Raw genomic sequence first — 18,047 nt, 5'->3', positions numbered from 1 at the left:
GACTATATCAAAATACTATTTACAGAAAATTAATTAGAAAAGATACGCTTACATCTTAAGATTCATTTCACATGTGTCTGAATCTGCTCATTTACAATGACATTCATCCCTTTATCATATAATATAAACATAAACATTATGATATAAACATATGATATAAAGACAGCCTTACTAAAAGAAAATTCAATTTTTGGACTACGAACACTCGCTGAGATATCTCCTTTCAAATTACAAAAAAAAATCCTCTTCTTTTCATCATCATATGTTTGATTTATTCTCCTGAATGCTTTTAACTTTTTTGAAAACAAGGAATAAAATATTAAGTAACTAACAGTGTAAAAGCTTAGTAATTATTTGATTACTTCTGACCCGTGTGTGAATTCAAAAGAGTACTAAAAATGAAGGAAAAAACTCACTAGTAAATCAACACTTTTTTCTACCAGTTGTATGTACTTCACTGTAAAGCATCACCCACAACAGTGCTTATTTCAATATATAAAATATAGTCAACTTTATACTCACCTAGATATCCATTGTTATCTGCATCAATTTGTCCAGATATAGACTGTCCAAACATACTTAATGAGTTACTGATTTGACGTCCTTCAATTCTCTGAAAAAATAGTAAAGTTGACTGGGAAGCAGGGTTTAAACATCTAATATCCCAGAGAAACAATGATTGAGTTAAATAATGAGCCCTGACACATTATTAACAAATGCATTGTAGTTAAGGCAAATACATGTGTCTGGGAGAAAGAGTAGTCGCCGTCTTGAAGTGGAGAACTGACATCTGTTTTGTGACATGAAAAAAACTGCTTCCTTCACCTTGTGAGCAAAGGGAAAATTATGTAGTAAAGATCTCCTGAGACACTCCTGACACTCTCTCCTCAGTCTTTTTTCAGGCTCTGTGCTTATTTCCCTGAGCAACAGGAGGAATCAAACTGATCATAAGAAAATTAGACATTTATGATCACTTAGTGGAGCCTACTTCTTAGATTTATAATAACCATCTTGTTTGGCCAGATTGGCTTCTAGTATTTGACAAGGACAACTCAAGTCAGATATGTGCTTGCTATTCCACGTGTCTAATCTCCTGTGCAGACGTTGATTTACAAGCATCAGAGTTGTCCAAGAGAATTCGGATTCTTTAATAGACAAATATATCTCTTTCATGTTATATCGAGGATCATTTACCCACCTTGCCTAATCAAAAATAACAGTATTAGCTAAAGTTTCCATAAGAGTATCTTTGGAAAGATTTCTCTTCTCTGCATGTGCGTGTAGTTTTTTTCTATGCAGTGAATTGTCCTGATTTTTCAAAATATGAAATTAAAGTCAGAGTTAGGTCAGGAAACCTTAATAAAGTGCTCTCATCTCACTGCTTTGCACTGAAAGGAACACAGAGTTTCATTTGAGTCTTTGCTCTTCCTGTGCAACCTCCATGGAAGATGGGGCTTTAGCCATGAAGCGAGACAGTTAACCAAATCCACATGGGCTTACTTGGAAGAGTAGGGGTATTACCTCAGAACATAAATCTGAGGACATGCAGAAAGAAATCAGGAAGAGGTTAAAGACAAAGTAGAATGGAAGTGAACCAGAACTCTTGTTTATGGAAATAAAATGATTTCATAGAGTTATTAATGACCTTAAAAATGAGACCATCTACTGTTATTATAAGAAAATGGTGAAACAGTATTAAGTATTTGAAAGCACAAGAAAAATAAGTACATGTTAACACTGGAAGTTTTAAGAAGGATTTTATTACCAATGTTTCTTTTGAAAATAGACTAGTATTATCCCACCTGTGAGAAGGTTGTTGAGATCCCATCTACTCGGCCATTGTAAATATAAATAGCACCTTGCAAGTCATCTTCCTGTGGGGCTCCAATAGCAACATCTATTCAAGAATTTAAATGGCAGAAAACACTCTTAATGCAAAGAATGAGACTCTGAAAACTAGCCTTCATGCTCTTTACTTAATATCACATAGGAAAACTCCTTATCAATAAACAATATTTTCACTGGACAGAAAAAAATATATACAATACTCTCATTGTCATAACAATGTACAGGATTGTACGGTCAAGTCTGTGTGTGGAAATTCGAGTCTTATGGCCTTAGAGGCAGGCTAAGAGAATGGTTAAGGACGTGGGTCCTATCGCCAGACCATCAGGGCCTGGCCCCAGCACTATCCGGTGCCCAGCTGTCTTTATGGTTGTTCAGTCGCTGACCCCATGGACTGCAGCACGCCAGGCTTCCCTGTCCTTCACTGGACCCGACTCTTTTTTTCCTTTGGCCATGCTGTATGGCATGTGGGATCTTAGCCCCCTGAGCAGGGCTCAGACCTGCACCCTCTGTGTTGGAAGGCAGATTCTTAATCGGGGGACTGCCAGGGAAGTTCCTGGGCCCGTTTCTTCACCTCTCTGTATCTCCGTTTTCTCAGTTCAGCACAGGATCATGGAAGAACTCACCTTGGTGCCGAAGAATGTAACTCATGTGAAGTGCTTAGAGCAGTGTGTAGCATAGAATCAGTTATTATCATCTCTAAATAATATAAACCACAAGAACCTTTTTGAGTTATAGGTTTTACTTATTTCCAAAGTGAATTCTAAATTAATTCCTGTTCCAATGAAGGATATGTTTTCATAAGACCAAGAGAAAATGGAAACTGAATAACATGCTTAAGTGCTATAAATACAAAGTACACAGGAGGAAAAAAAAGTTTATAAGAACATTTCATTGTCTTTACCAAATATTATGCCAATTTATTTGGGTATATTCATATATTTTTAGAGTGATTTTTTTTCATATTACTTTAACAGAAACTAAAATACAGAAAGTTTGCTTTCATGATATTTATCACTATTCATCAGATCTAAAAGTTTTTCAACAACTACAGTTGTAATATTGCACTGCTTTTTCAATAGGAATAAAACTCTGTGCCAAATGCTGCCCAATTTTAAAAATACAAAACTTTATTTTATTCTAAAATTAAATAGTAGACACACCTTAAGCCTGTTTTGCTTAGACATACCAAACCTAGCCTCTTTTAACTTGTGCAAAGTATTTTCAATTTTTAGGTACAAAATATATCCATTCATTTATTCATTCAGTGGAAAACTACTGAGCACCTACTTCATACCAGATATGTGTCAGAGTATCTATAGGACACCACAGGACAGGGTCACAAAAAGGAACTGATAGTCTAGTGGGGAAGCTGCTGCTGCTGCTGCTGCATCGCTTCAGTCGTGTCCAACTCTGTGCGACCCCAGAGACGGCAGCCCACCAGGCTCCCCCGTCCCTGGGATTCTCCAGGCAAGAACACTGGAGTGGGTTGCCATTTCCTTCTCCAATGCATGAAAGTGACAAGTGAAAGCGAAGTCGCTCAGTCGTGTCCGACTCTGTGTGACCCCATGGACTACAGCCCACCAGGCTCCTCTGTCCATGGGATTTTCCAGGCAAGAGTACTAGAGTGGGATGCCATTGCCTTCTCCCTAGCGAGGAAGAACAGCAAGTAAAAATAATAACATGGCATGCAGGGAAAAGGTGGTGAAAATTAGGGAAGACTTCTCATAGAATATGATGACCAAAGTGAGATTATAGTAGGTCAGAGCCAGGTGAAAAAAGACAATGTTCGGACAGAGGACACAGCCTGTGCCATCGTAGGGGAGCGAGAAGCAGCATGGCACGAGGGAGACTGACAATTTGGAATAGTTGGAGCCATTTCTGTGCAGATGAATAAATCAAGCAACATAATGGGGAGGGAGAGGAAGAAGGGGAAAGAGGAGACAAGGGTGAGTGAGGAAAGAGTAAGGGAGGAAGCATCCTGTAGCCACTGGATACGAGCCCACTTAGCAATGTCATTCATGGGGCGGGGGTGGGGGGGTGCACGGGTTATACTTCAACCATGTGGCTACTCCTGAGTACCTATTAACAGAATTTTGTACCTTGATTCTTGATGATAATATAGGAAAAGATAGCAAGTTGGGTTACAAAGCTGATACTGCAAGAATTCTGTTTATCAGTTACTAGCACAAGTTACTAGCACAAGTTATTCAACACTTGTTGAATAAAAATAAAAATATCTTGAAACAATACAAATGAACCTTTTCAGCTGAACTATTAAGCCAGCCCAGATCAATTTAATTCCAAGCAGAACATATTTAAGTATATTCAGACGCTGGCTTATATATAGATCCAAACTCTTCCTTCCTAAGATGAAACTTGGATCTCTTATATAATGTCCTAAAGTTCTAGCTATCATTATAGAAATAAGGAGAATACATTATTAATAATAAAATGTTTTTCCATCCCTGTGCAACTTAGTTGGAAGAAAACCTAGAGAATAAACATGGAGATATTTGACAACTTTAACTTTTCATTTGAACATTTATTACACTGTTAGTATAAACCATAACAATTATCATTAGTATGACCATAACAATCTAACATCAGCTAGTAATTATATGCTGTTTACAAGACAGGCATTGTGCTAAAGGCTTAACATACAAAATTCATGTTATTTTCACATAACCCACTATAACTCATGTAACTCTCTCAACAGCACTGTCAAATACTTTTTAATCCTCACTTTTTTAGATGAAGAAATTGAGGTACAGAATAAAACTCGCTAAAGGTTATAGAGCTAGGATGTGGTAATGTATGAAAGTGTTGGTCACTCAGTTGTGTCTGACTCTTGGTGTCCCCATGGACTATAGCCTGCTGGGCTCCTCTTGTTCATGGCATTCTTCAGGAAAGAATACCGGAGTGGGTTGTCATTCCCTTCTTCAGGGAATCTTCCTGATCCAGATCAAACTCAGGTCTCCTGCATTGCAGGCAGATTCTCTACCCGTGTAAACCATCAGGGAAGCCTGGATGTGGTAGGATGCGGTAGAGTGGGATTTAAACCCTGCAGTGTGGCTCCAGAACCTGTACTCTCCATCACCATGCTCTATAAAGTCATTAACATAGAGTTATGACCAACACCCTCCCCTCCTAGCACTTGTTCCTCTACTGTGTGAAATAAATGTTCACTATGTGACTTGATAATACATAAGAATCTCAGAACCACATAAATTGATACAGCATATAGTTCACAATTGTAGAACTTTATTATGGTTCAGCTCAAAAAAATATTCAAAGATACAGTCTAAAAGTCAGATGAGTTGCTCAGATGCTAAAGAATCTGCCTGCAATGCAGGAGACTCGGGGTCAATCCCTGAGTCGGGAAGATCCCCTGGAGTAGAGAATGGCAATCCACTCCGGTATTCTTGCCTGGAGAATCCCATAGGCAGAGGAGGCTGGCAGGCTACAGCCCATGGGGTCACAAAGAGTTGGACATAACTGAGTAACACTTTCACTTTCCAGGCTCAACTTGGAAAACATACACCGGAAATAAGTGGTCCTGCCAGAACCATTTTATGGCTAAAATGCTATCTGTCTGTCTGTCTGATCATATTGGTTGAATAGGTTTGTCTATTACCTATTCTGTGAAATGTTTATGCTGGACTCTTGCCAAATTGATCAACTATCATCTGAGAAAATAGCTTGTTTTGCTTTTCTAAGGACACAGGAAATATATTCTAATATATTCTAATATATTCTAATTTTTTCCTTTTGAAGAAAAAAAAGTGATGTCACGAATGCCAAAATAACTGAGGTCTACTATGTAAAGCATTACAAAGCTGTGCACAGTAAAAGGACATGAAGTCTGATCTGCATCTAAGACTGGAGGTGGAAGGAAAACAAACAGGTAGGGTTTTCCTCTCTTTTCTACACAATCCCACATACTCTACCATGAACAGGAAGTGACTTCACTCATATCCCAGAAAAATAAACTAAGTTAGAAGATGGGGAAAAAGAACAGGGAATCACATAATGAAAAAATAAAAGACAGATGCCTTGCTGGCTCACCCAGACAGATATGGTAGGATGGAATTAAAGACCTCAGTGAAGAGCTAGAACACAAAAAGCCTACTTCCAAGCCAACATGGTCTTGGCTAGCATCTAAAATACGTAAAACACACACCCATGGGCAAAACAGAAATGCTCTTCAGTCATAAAAAAGAAGGAAATTCTGTCATTTGTAACAACATGGATGGGCCTTGAGGGCATTATGCTAAGTAAGTCAGACAGACAAAGACAAATACTGTGTAATCTCACTTGTATGTGGAATTAGGGGAAAAAAATCCGCATAGAAACAGAGGTCAGATTGTTGTTTGTCAGAGAGTCGGGTAACTGGGTAAAGGCAGTCAAAAAATACAAACTGCCGATTAGAAGATCAGTTAAGTCTTGGGGATATACAGCATGGTGACTGTAGCTGAAAATGTTGTATATTTGGGAGGTGCTAAGAGAGTTGATCTTAAAAGTTCTCATCACAAGGAAAAAAAATTGCAACTATGTGAGGTGATGCTGCTGCTAATTTGCTTCAGTCGTATCGGACTCTGTGCGACCCCATAGACAGCAGCCCACCAGGCTCCCCTGTCCCTGGGATTCTCTAGGCAAGAACACTGGGGTGGGTTGCCATTGCCTTCTCCAATGTGAGGTGATAGATGGTGACTAAACACTGTAGTAAGCATTTTGCAATACACATATATCAAATCATTATGTTGTATACCTTAAACTTATTCAATGTTACATGCAATTATAACTCAATAAAACTGGAAGAAAAAACTGAATTAGTAAAAGATATATGATGTTATAAACATGCACTAAAATGAATCAGAATTAATGTGGCCACTGGATGTAAATATGTTGTGAACTATATATGAAATCATAAATAGCACAAAATATGCTGGAATACTGCAAACATTCATTTGAATAATAGTCTTCCATGCATATAGATATTACCTTTAGAAGATGTGTGCTAAGAACTCCAAGACACAAAGTGCTGTATGAAAGCCAGGTTTCTCATATTCACTCAAATTCTGCATCGTGCCCTGAAGATTTCCTCTAAATTCCCCCTTTCTAAGTCTCCTGGACAACACATTTTCTGCCTGTCTTTCACATAACTAGAAAATTGTCTTGGATTTTCCCAAGTACTGGAGTGACTTTGATAAGGGAACCTGCCTACTATCCATCACATTTTTGTAACTCAATCTGTTTATAAGAATCATTCAAGTTCATCACTGACATTTAGATACTACAAAAAAACCATTCCTCATGTGCACATATACAAATATGTTCAATCAAAATAGTGAATATTCTTCTTAAGATCTGTCAATTAAAACAGGATGTGGAAAGAATTTTTTCATGTCTTAATCTGATACTCCATTTGAATGTAAAACTAAAAAAAGTATGCCACTGTTTCCTTCATTTACATTCATTATGGCACATACTCTACAGCTGGCATGGTACAACTGACAAAAAATAAGTCCTCGATAGATAACACAGAATTGATGATTAATTGTGAAATGTAATATCCGTCTTAACATTTTACAGATATTTTAATGTAAAATCTAATGTGTAATCATAACCACAAAGATATATACACATACTATAAAAGTATGTTTATGTCCTTTTGTTTTAAAAATAGTAAAATCCAGAAATGTCATCTGTAGGCCAAATTATACTATTTCACATTCAAGAGGGCTCATTGGAAGCATATTTTCAATAGCCAATCAGCATTCTCCTTGTAGAATACTATAGTTTAAATATTTAAAGTAGAATGAAGCATTTAGGCAAAACAAGATGCAAAGTGAGCCTTTACAGCACTTCCTCAATTATGTCCAGTATACAAGGGAGTTTTGACCTACTCCTACCAGATACAAATTGCCAAAACCATTTCCGGAAGATAATTCTGAGTCTTGAAAATATCAAATACTTATTTGCTGAACTCTAGAAATTATACACTCTCCTTTCAAACCCATTCATTATTTTAGGCACAGTTTTAATGGACTTAGTTAACCACTTAGAACTAGATTGAAGTCAGCACATTTTAAGAGAGAAGGCTGGTAGAGGCAGATCCTTCAACAGCAGGACTGATACCTCAGCAACAGTCACAGTGCTGATGAGACCATCCATCCCATTGCTGAAATGCATCCCTATCAAGTGGCAAATAGCCCCTGTCTTCGAGTCTGCCGGTTTCTCCCTTCCTACTACTCAGGATTCTCTCCTGGGACCCCAACCCCCCCCCATCAGACCCCCTTTCCCCACAACAGGACAACCTGAACAAGGAGAGCCTGGCTCAGTAAGGGGCTTTCAGAGCCGGGCTAAAGCTCTGCAGCCAGCCGCTGCTGGGTTTTATCAGTGTCTTACTACACTGATAATTAAATATATGATCCAATGAGTCTGTGATACACATTTTCTTCCACATTTTCACATTTCTGAAATCAGCATTCTTCTTAAAATAGAAAAATAGTGAGTCTCAGTTTAAGAGGCACCATTTTTTAGGGGCACATAAAATAATGACTTAAAACAACTTACAATCAAGGGTGCCTGCTGTGTGCTAAGTCGCTCAGTCATGTCCGACTCTTTGAGACCCCATGGACTGTAACCCTCCAGACTCCTCTGTGCAAGGGACTCTCCAGGCAAGAGTAGTGGGGTGGGTTGCCATTTCCTTCTCTGGGGGATCTTCCCAACCCAGATTGAACCTGTGTCTCTTAACATTTTCTGCACTGGCAGATGGGTTCTTTACCACTAGCACCAATGGTGCCTTAGAATCAATGAAATGAGGTATGTTCAATATCACTCTTTGTTGAAGGAATAGTTGACAACTGAGAAGAAATCAGGTATAACACTAAAGAAAAAAAAAAAACTTAGCATACCAGTCTGCCTCCATTTTCTATAGAAAGGCAAACAACATAAAACTCCAATTATATTCTCTCCCATGTCCAATTTTTAAAACCGGAAATCAAATACCAAATTAAATGATTTTAATTACCTTCAAAGCCATCATTATCAATGTCGCCAAGATTGACTATAGATTCCCCGAATCTTGCAGCGTATTTGTCACTTCCAATGAGCTCTGTTTCCATTTCGTTCATTGCTGCTCCCTAGATAGAAACAGGGAGAAAGGTGTCATTATAACACTGACAACTTGACACATGATTTACTATTGTAATTGGATATGGATTTTTTTTTCTTAATGCTTCAAACAGGTTGGACAAACTAGTCTGAGCTTTAGTACACACATCTCAGTTCAATTCAATAAATATTTATCAAGTATGTCAACACATATAATAGTATGATTAGAGCTCAGAGGACAGAAAAAAATGTCAAACTCATGATCCCTAGCTTTGAATATCCAATACATTATTTTGATAATTCAATTGAGCAAATATTTAGTGAGTTCCTAATAAAGGCAATGCACTGCGCAAAGGATGAATGAGTGAAAGAGGACAAGGCAATGAGTGTGTAAGACACTCCCTTCCCCGAAGAAGCCCCCAGTTAAGGGAAGGCATAGCACAAGCATGTAAATGACTAAGAGGTACTGCTTTGCAATATGAGCAAGCAGGGAGAGCATACTAACTGTGAGAGCCAGCAGAGATTTCATAAAGGAGGTGGTTGTCAAGGTGGCACTAAAGAATGGGCAAAGTTTTGATACTTTGGGAAACTGACCAGCAAAATACAAATTGCAAAGAACTTTGCTACCTTGGTTTACTTGGCTAATGAGCAGTATGCGCAAATGAATAAGACAAAAAGAGTAAGACTGGAGTGGGTGGGACTTTGAATGCCGGGTGAAATTTATTCTCAACTTAGAAAACCAGACAGAGCTACTGAAGGTTTCTGAGTTGAGGAGTTACATGACTGACTGGCCTTGGGAATATTTTTCCAGCAGCATTGTAGTAGGAGTTGGTCAACTGCTGTCTCTGATTTTGGAAAGTGAGTTATTAGACGCGAAATAATGTTTCAGTGGATTTCCCTGGTGGCTCAGTAGGTAAAGAATCTGCCTGCCAAATGCAGGAGACACAAGAGACTTGGGTTCGATCCCTGGGTCAGGAAGATTTCTTGGAGAAGGAAATGGCAACCCACTGCAATATTCTTGCCTGGGAAGTCCCAAGGACAGTGGAGCATGGAGGGCTATAGTTCATGGGGTCACAAGAGTCAGACATGACTTAATAACTAAACCACCACCATCACAATGTTTTAGTAGGAGTTGTTGCAATAACAGCTGCCAGATCTCTTTCCAAACTCTGATCATGTCACTCCCTTGTATTAAAAAAAAAAAAAAAAAAACAACACCATGTACAACTCATCATAGACCTTTTAACTTCTCAAACAAGTCTGTTCATCATTTCCATAGCACACACATATTCTTCCCTTGTGAAGTGCCCTTCACCTTTTATTTTCCAGCTAAAAAAATTCGATTCTTGTTTTGCTCATAGAGAAATGCCTAAAGACCATAAGGCATTAGAGACTCCAGAGAGGATGAGGAGATAAGACAATACAAGGGCACTGAGCTTCAGGGGGAGAGTTTAAAGAAGTGGTGATCACTCTTCTTCAAGTATTCTCCAGTCACAGACGGTGACCAAGAGTTCACTCAGGACCCCTGAGAGCTCTTTCAGCAGAAGTGGAAGCCAGCATTCATTCAAGTATCATTCTTTCTTCAGTTCACTCAAAAACAATTCCTGAGCACCTAACTTGTCCAGGATTCTTTCAAGCCCTGACGAAATAGTAGTAAATAAAACAGACGATTCCTCTGCACACAGTGTCTATACTCCAATAAAAGAACAGACAGACAATAGTAAAGGGAAAGTGAAGTCAACTCTTTGCAACTTCATGGACTGTAGCCCACCAGGCTCCTCTGTCCATGGGATTTTCCGGGCAAGAATACTGGAGTGGGTTGCCATTTCCTTCTCCAGGAGATCTTCCCAGCCCAGGGGTTGAACCCAGGTCTCCTGCATGGTAGGCAGACACTTTACAATCTGAGCCATCAGGGAAGTCCAGACAATAGTAAACCACACCAATAAATAGCAATAACCTCAGATATGCACATGACACCACCCTTATGGCAGAAAGTGAAGAGGAACTAAAGAGCCTCTTCATGAAAGTGAAAGAGGAGAGTGAAAAAGCTGGCTTAAAACTCAACATTCAAAAAACGAAGATCAAGACATCCGGTTCCATCACTTCATGGCAAATAGATGGGGAAATAATGGATATAGTGACGGACTTTATTTTCTTGGGCTCCAAAATCATTGCAGATGATAAACGTAGCCATGAAATTAAAAGACTATTGCTCTTTGGGAGAAAAGCTATGACAAACCCAGACAGCATATTAAAAAGCAGAGACGTTATTTTGCTGACAAAGGTGCATCTAGTCAAAGCTACGGTTTTTCCAGTGGTCATGTATGGATGTGAAAGTTGGAGCATAAAGAAAGCTGAGTGCTGAAGAACTGATGTTTTTGAGCTGTGGTGTTGGAGAAGACTCTTGAGAGTCCCTTGGACTGCAAGGAGATCCAAAGCAGTCAATCCTAAAGGAAATCAGTCCTAAATATTCATTGGAAGGACTGATGCTGAAGCTGAAACTTTGGCCACCTGATGCGGAGAACTGACTCATTAGAAAAGACCCTGATGCTGAGAAAGATAGAAGGCAGGAGGAGAAGGGAGCAGCAGAGGATGAGATGGTTGAATGGCATCACCGACTCAATGGACATGAGTTTTGAGCAAGTTCCAGGAGTTGGTGATGGACAGGGAAGCCTGGCATGCTACAGTCCATGGAGTTGCAAAGAGTCAGACACAACTGAGTGACTGAACTGAACCAAACTGAATGTCAAGTAGTAGTTATTGTCTTTTCACAGTTAGGAACAAGAAGTTGGAAGGCCACAAAGGAAGAATAACATAGCAGAGGTTTTAAAAGTGGAAATCAATGATGAAATTAACCCCAGTATTCAATGCCTCTATTGAAGTGAATGCCAAGTGAAGAGTGAACAAGAGGGTGGTCTAATGGGAGAACTCTTCCCTTGCCCTTTAAACAAAGGCACTTCACTTTTATCTGTTTTTCGTATTGGAATTGCTGAAGATTTCAATGGGAAAAATGGTTCTTTATTGCCTTATATTAGGTATCTATACCACTGTTTAAACTGTTCTCAAAAACTTTAGTTGTAAAAAGAAATAAAAGTATGTAAAATGAGGATGCGGCTTCTATTAGAGAGACCATTAATTGATAGGAGAATGTGAAATACCTATATAAGAAAAAGTAACTCGTGATTTCACTATTAATGAGATAACAAATGATCACTTCACAGATGATACTGTTTTACTATTAAATTTAGGTTTAAACAGTCTAGGATATGCCCGTGCATAAATGATTTTCCTGCTCTATATTTGGAATTTTAAGGATCTCTCAGCTTTATAAGACTCTTTTCTCTCTTAAATTGCAATGAGTTTAGTATAGTGCTTAATATGCATGCTTATTAAATGCTCTCACTAAAAAATAAATAAAAAATAAATAAATAAATGCTCTCACTGATTAAACAAAATACCTTCTAGAAACATTTTATTTTGTAAAATCCCAAATAAAAATACCGTGACTTAAGAAATGAACCAATTTTCTCACAAACCTGTTATTGCTCTTAAAGATATAGGCCAAGAAGACCCCATTAACTCTATCTATTCTTTCTTTTGATTTGATGCCAAGAAGACAGACTGGCAAGATAAGGCCAGTAGAGTTCCCTAAATTGAATTGTCAAGCGGTCAAATTCTACTCCAAAATACCCCTAGAATTGAAAACTCAATCATAAGCAAGTAAACACTTATTTCTACAACTACTGCATCTGCTTTGGAATAAACTACGTCAGTTTTACATTCTTATCAGGAATATAATCTATGTGAATTGTGCAAATTAATATCTTATCAGAACACATCTGGCTTTCAACTGTTTTCAAATCAAGAAATTAAAAACAGTTCATACTTTATCTTCTATGTCTACTAGTGCTTTATAATTACCAAATTCTATGGGGACATTCACCATCAAAGTAATAGGACATCCACATTTTTAGGGCCATATAAAAATTATTCTTTCAAATTAGAGTTGCACAATGCAACTGAAAGAAACTGCAACTCCCTGGGTGAACACATACAAGCTGTGTACAGAGAAACTCCAGACAATTGATCTCATACTTTCAAGATACCAAAATGGGGCAGCAGCCCATTCATCATGAAGTCCCATTTCATTTTTAAAGCATCAGTATAATATCACAATTTTTACTTTTATCAGTAGAGTAAGCCTAAAAAAATTTATAGTCTCAGAACTTTGGAGTAAGTAGACCAACAGTTATGATCAAAATCCCATAAACAGCTTCCAATCTGCGTGCAATCAGACTTACGGAACCAGAGTTGATGTACACAAACACTCTTCCTTCTTCCCTGATGGTGCTCTGCATGGGAGCTCCCACGAGTAGGTCTGAGAAGCCATCTGCGTTGAGGTCCACGGCACAGATAGATGCTCCAAAATAAGACCCAAGCTGCTCCAAGGCAAACCAGATCCAGTCATTGAGAAAAAAGCAAGAGTTACTCACCAAAGCCCTTGGTGATACCAAAGTTAGAGACATATTACCTTTTTACCTTTCATTTCATGTAAGATATTTAGTTCTTTTGCATCAATGCTGAATATGTATGCCTGCAATGGGAAAAAGAATTAGGAAAGATTAGATGATTCTCACATTAAAAATGTTTCATTCAAAACATTAATTTTCATAACTTGTAATTGCTCAAATATATTTTAAAAAGATTCTTTCCAGAGTGATACAAAAGGTTCAGGGAACCAAGCTCTCAGGAACAATCCTACTGTTCCTTCAGAGAGAACACAGAAACTGTTGTTTGTCTCAATTTTCAAAGTAAGGTTCATGTAATAATGTAACAAAAACTAGAATGAGAAGTAGCATTTTGTTCTTTCTAGTCTTACCACAACTGTACCAGGAATGTAGATGCCTCAATTTCTCTTCGGCTATAAACTTGTTAACCATAAATGTATTCCTTGGAATCTTGAGAAAATTCTATCTCAGAAACAGTTACTCATAAGAAAGAGCCTCATTTAACTTGTGTAATCTTCCTGAAAGCTTTTCTGCTCAATTTTATCTAAAAGCCACATGACTTTCACAATCTTACCACTAAATGTACAGTGCTCATTATTTCCAGATTCACTGCTGAGAAATTTTGCAGTTCGTCCTTTAACATCTTATTCTCTTATGCAATCTATTTGAACCATTTTGAAGGAATACATTTAAAAAATGTAATTCTTACTTTACCAATCTGTTCATGTTGAGGGGCTCCTCCAACTACCTCAGTACTGCGCGGACTCCGAAAATGACCGGCTCCAACTGAGTATCCTTCAAGAAAATGGATGGAGGTGTGAGAATCGTCATTTGGAATGAGTGAAATTCATTGTCATAAATCCACTTACAGAATTAATCATAAATCCATTCAGAATTAAATTTTAAGACTGAATTCAAAATGACTACACTAAATAGAGTCAGACACAATTTAGCAACTAAACCACCACCAATATGGCTTATATTTTTAAACCTTAGACACTGAAGCTAGCTCTTTTAAATATGGTTTGTTAGTTTCTGTAGTGTCAGGCAGGACATGCTAGTTTCTAAGATTACAACAGAAACTTTAGTGTAACTTAAGGTTACAACAGAAACTTTAGTGTAAAATATAACATTTTGAACTTCATGTAAAAAAAATCTTCCTAAACTTCAACTTTTCTTGCCCTGAAAACTTTCTATTATGATAAAATTGTATAATTACAGACAAGGTAAAATATTCTTATTTCATTATGTGATAAAAGACATAAACTGTTACATTTTTTATAATGCTTAAGCATATCCTTCATCCTTCAACAAGTAAATGCTGAATTGTAAATGAACTTCCTCTGTTTTAAAATAAATTCTTTCTGCTTGAAGAGGGGGAAAATCTTGCTTTTTCTTATTATAATTATTTCTAAGTATAGGCTGTTTACATTTAAAGCAGGTTTAAACAAATCTGTATATCGTAAGAAGCTATGGGAAAAGCATTCCTTTTACGATGACAAGGAAATTAATGCCAGAAAAAGATCTTAACTTTCTATAAAAATAAGGACTATAGATCATCCTACTGCTGACTTATTAAAGAATAATAAGACGAAGGATAAAAATAGTTATGCTCTGGGGAATATTCTAAGAGCTTCTGAGGCCAAGGTCAATGAGCTGTTTTTGGACCCATACTCTTCACAGTGCTACCCATCTGTCCACAGTGCTCTTCTCAGTCCCACTGACTTTCAACTGGCCCTTAAGGAAACTATATTTACTCATTCACATGATTAAATGAGTTATTCATGTAGAATATTGACAAAAGCCCCCAGGAGATGACAGGCATTCAATAGATGCTACGTTTATAATAACAAGGTGACTGCATAAAAATATAAGCTTACAAGTGATTTACTGCAAGAGAATAAATTAAACCAGGAGTTCCAACCTAAGAATTATATATGGATGATAATAGTTACACATGTAAAATATTAAGTTAACTAAAGTTTCATAGACTATAGCCTTAAAGAGGCAGTTTCTGAAATGGCTTTTTAGTTACTACTGGCCATTTTGATCTTTTGAAGATATAATTTCCCTTATTTATAATTACTAGTGTCTGTAAGGTAGAGCTAATTCAAGTTTGTCTATTTTTACAGTACCTAAATAACTTCCAAATTTTACTTGGTTGTGTTTGTCTAAGAAAGCCTTGTATTTATTTGTAGTCATATTGTACACAAAAAGAGAGCCAGTCCAATAGAATGATCCTGGAGCTCCCATCACAATTAAATCCTGTAAGAAAAAGAAAATTTATCATCATTTAAAAGTTTAATCTCACCACCCGAAACCTCCTCCAGATACACGTGTTAAACAGTGACAAAAATAATTTTCATAAATTTCTGAAATATAAGCATTTAATGAGTTTAAAAGCATGCCCCAAAAGCCAGAGAAGCTAGTTAGTGAACTTTCACCTAAAATGAGAATTTCAGAGAAGAAATGCTGAAACTCTCACTTCACACTCATTGCTGGACTTTACAATCAAAGGCAGAATCATTGAACACTAGAGTAAGCTGTGGGGAAAAAGGCAATGTGGTTTCTATTATAGGAAATCATATCTGGGTAATTCATTAGCGCCCATTACAGAGATAATCATGTGCTGCCAAAGAGTAAAAAATGGACTTAATTTATTTCAATTTGCAAAAAGTCAATGACTAAGTTCCTTAATAATGTTAGCTTGGAAAAATATAACTCAAAAGGAACTGGGACATATTTGATGATAAATGTAAGAATTTAGAAAAAGGAAACAGAGGAAAGATTGGAATGAGTAGACATATTTGTCTGGTGAAATATGAAAACTTTCAGCAATTAAATCTATTTGATATTTCTAAATTTCCTAAACGATCCAAACTTTGAAAAAAGATGTCAATTTAAACATAAGGTAAGGAAGAAAGTGTTATTTTTCCACACTAGGCAATATTTATGGAAATTATTAACCTAAAGTTTGATACAGCCTGGCTACATAGATTTAGAAAGCATTCATAACTTCATAAGGGGTTACTCAGAGAAAGTGGGAGGTTCAGGAGTTGAGTACAACTGTATATGTGGTAGTGTTAGAAAGAAAATAATAGTTTGGGAACATATCTTATTTAAGAGGATATTATTAAGTTCTTAAATCTCCCAATTCTCATACTTCTAATGAAAAATGTTAACTTATATGCTCTGCCCCAATTAGTAACTAAAAATAACATACTTAGATATTTTCAGTGCTTAAATTAACAAATGATATGGCTATTTTTTGATTTCTGTTAAATTCTTAATGAAAATAACTTTCTTTAGTATAGACTTTTAATTGGTCTTGGGTGACACAACCATCTAAATATTACTATTTTATCAATACATATGCTGAATATCAAGTGGTAAAAATTAAGTTGCAATATACTCATATTTAAGAGACATTATCTGAGTATTACTCAATCTTTATTTCAAAGCATAATATCAGTCTTCTAAGTCTTCAGAAGAATTAAAATTCTATATGTAAACATCTATAGCAGCTATTTTTGGACTATTACCTCTGTGTAAAAACTAGATATTCCAGCTTGACATGATGCAAAATTCTCTCCAAATTGTTTCACATAATCTAAAATAAAGTGGAAAAACAATTAAGATTTCATTTTAAAATAAAGACAAAATCTGCATAATTTTGTTTATTTATAAATCCTTATAAGTATGCCTTTTAAAATCTATTTTACAATAATATTATTTTAAAAATTAGTAAAAGTAGTAAAATTTAAGGTCACAAATCTCTTCCAGGTTGATCTTCAAAATATCCCTATGAAATAGCAACAGAGGTATCTACGCAGTCTCTTTTTCAGGGGAAGAACAAGCAAAATACAAAAAGTTGTCAGGTGAGCATCTAAGACAAGAGATAGGATTTATGGCTCCCAGTCCAGGTTTCCATTTAAAATAGGCTTCCTAGATTTTGCCCAGCTGAAAATCACATAGTCAAGATCTGCATGGAGATGGAAGGTCTCTTCTTACAAACCCCCCCACAAATGTGTGCTTTGTGAAACTTACTATGGGCACAAAGCTTGCTTTTCCTGAAGAACTGACATAAGTAAACCTCTGTGAAGACAGAGGACCACATCTTTGTTTCGGTTTTGCTAACCAGAAATGTTGAATAAATTGGTAAGTCATTTATGATTACCACTCCTTGTCATGCTTTTTAATTCCTTTTTCTGTTTTCCCTGCTCCTATATATTTTTTAAGTTTAAGTTGTCTTAGGTTTCTGCCATCATGTTTTTTTTTTCCTCCATAGGATGTGGCTAAGTGTGTGTGTGTGTGTGTGTGTGTGTGTGTGTATTGGACTTCCCTGGTGGCTCAGACAGTAAAGCGTCTATTTACAATGCAGGAGACCTGGTTTCGATCCCTGGGTTGGGAAGATCCCTTGGAGAAGGAAATGGCAATCCACTCCAGTACTATTGCCTGGAAAATCCCATGGACAGAGGACCCTGGTAGGCTACAGTCCATGGGGTCGCAAAGAGTCGGACACAACTGAGCAACTCCACATCCATCCATTCATTCATTCATATATATATATATATA

The 18,047-nt window shown here is 36.9% G+C and overlaps 1 protein-coding gene across 3 annotated transcripts in view; it reads right to left on the bottom strand.

Annotated features, from left to right (window-relative positions):
• ITGA4 (integrin subunit alpha 4) overlaps window positions 1–18,047 on the bottom strand; it is a 94,392-nt gene that overhangs the window by 50,777 nt on the left and 25,568 nt on the right. For 2 of the 3 annotated variants that reach the window (XM_086361147.1, XM_086361152.1), the window contains 8 exons: window positions 17,015–17,082; window positions 15,608–15,737; window positions 14,182–14,267; window positions 13,496–13,558; window positions 13,266–13,403; window positions 8,882–8,993; window positions 1,803–1,897; window positions 523–613 (listed from right to left, as the gene is read on the bottom strand). In XM_086361147.1, the coding sequence (XP_086217273.1) occupies window positions 523–613; window positions 1,803–1,897; window positions 8,882–8,993; window positions 13,266–13,403; window positions 13,496–13,558; window positions 14,182–14,267; window positions 15,608–15,737; window positions 17,015–17,082 (783 nt within the window). The remainder of the gene's footprint in view (window positions 1–522; window positions 614–1,802; window positions 1,898–8,881; window positions 8,994–13,265; window positions 13,404–13,495; window positions 13,559–14,181; window positions 14,268–15,607; window positions 15,738–17,014; window positions 17,083–18,047) is intronic. The other variant, XM_086361153.1, reaches the window with a different exon arrangement.

The sequence above is a fragment of the Bos grunniens genome, chromosome 2, assembly GCF_055505025.1.
Source record: "Bos grunniens cultivar Pamir isolate PY7600 chromosome 2, Bosgru_T2T1.0, whole genome shotgun sequence".
NCBI lineage: Eukaryota > Metazoa > Chordata > Mammalia > Artiodactyla > Bovidae > Bos > Bos grunniens.
The sequence above is the reverse complement of the archived record's forward strand: the minus strand, read 5'-3'. Positions and strand labels throughout refer to the sequence as shown.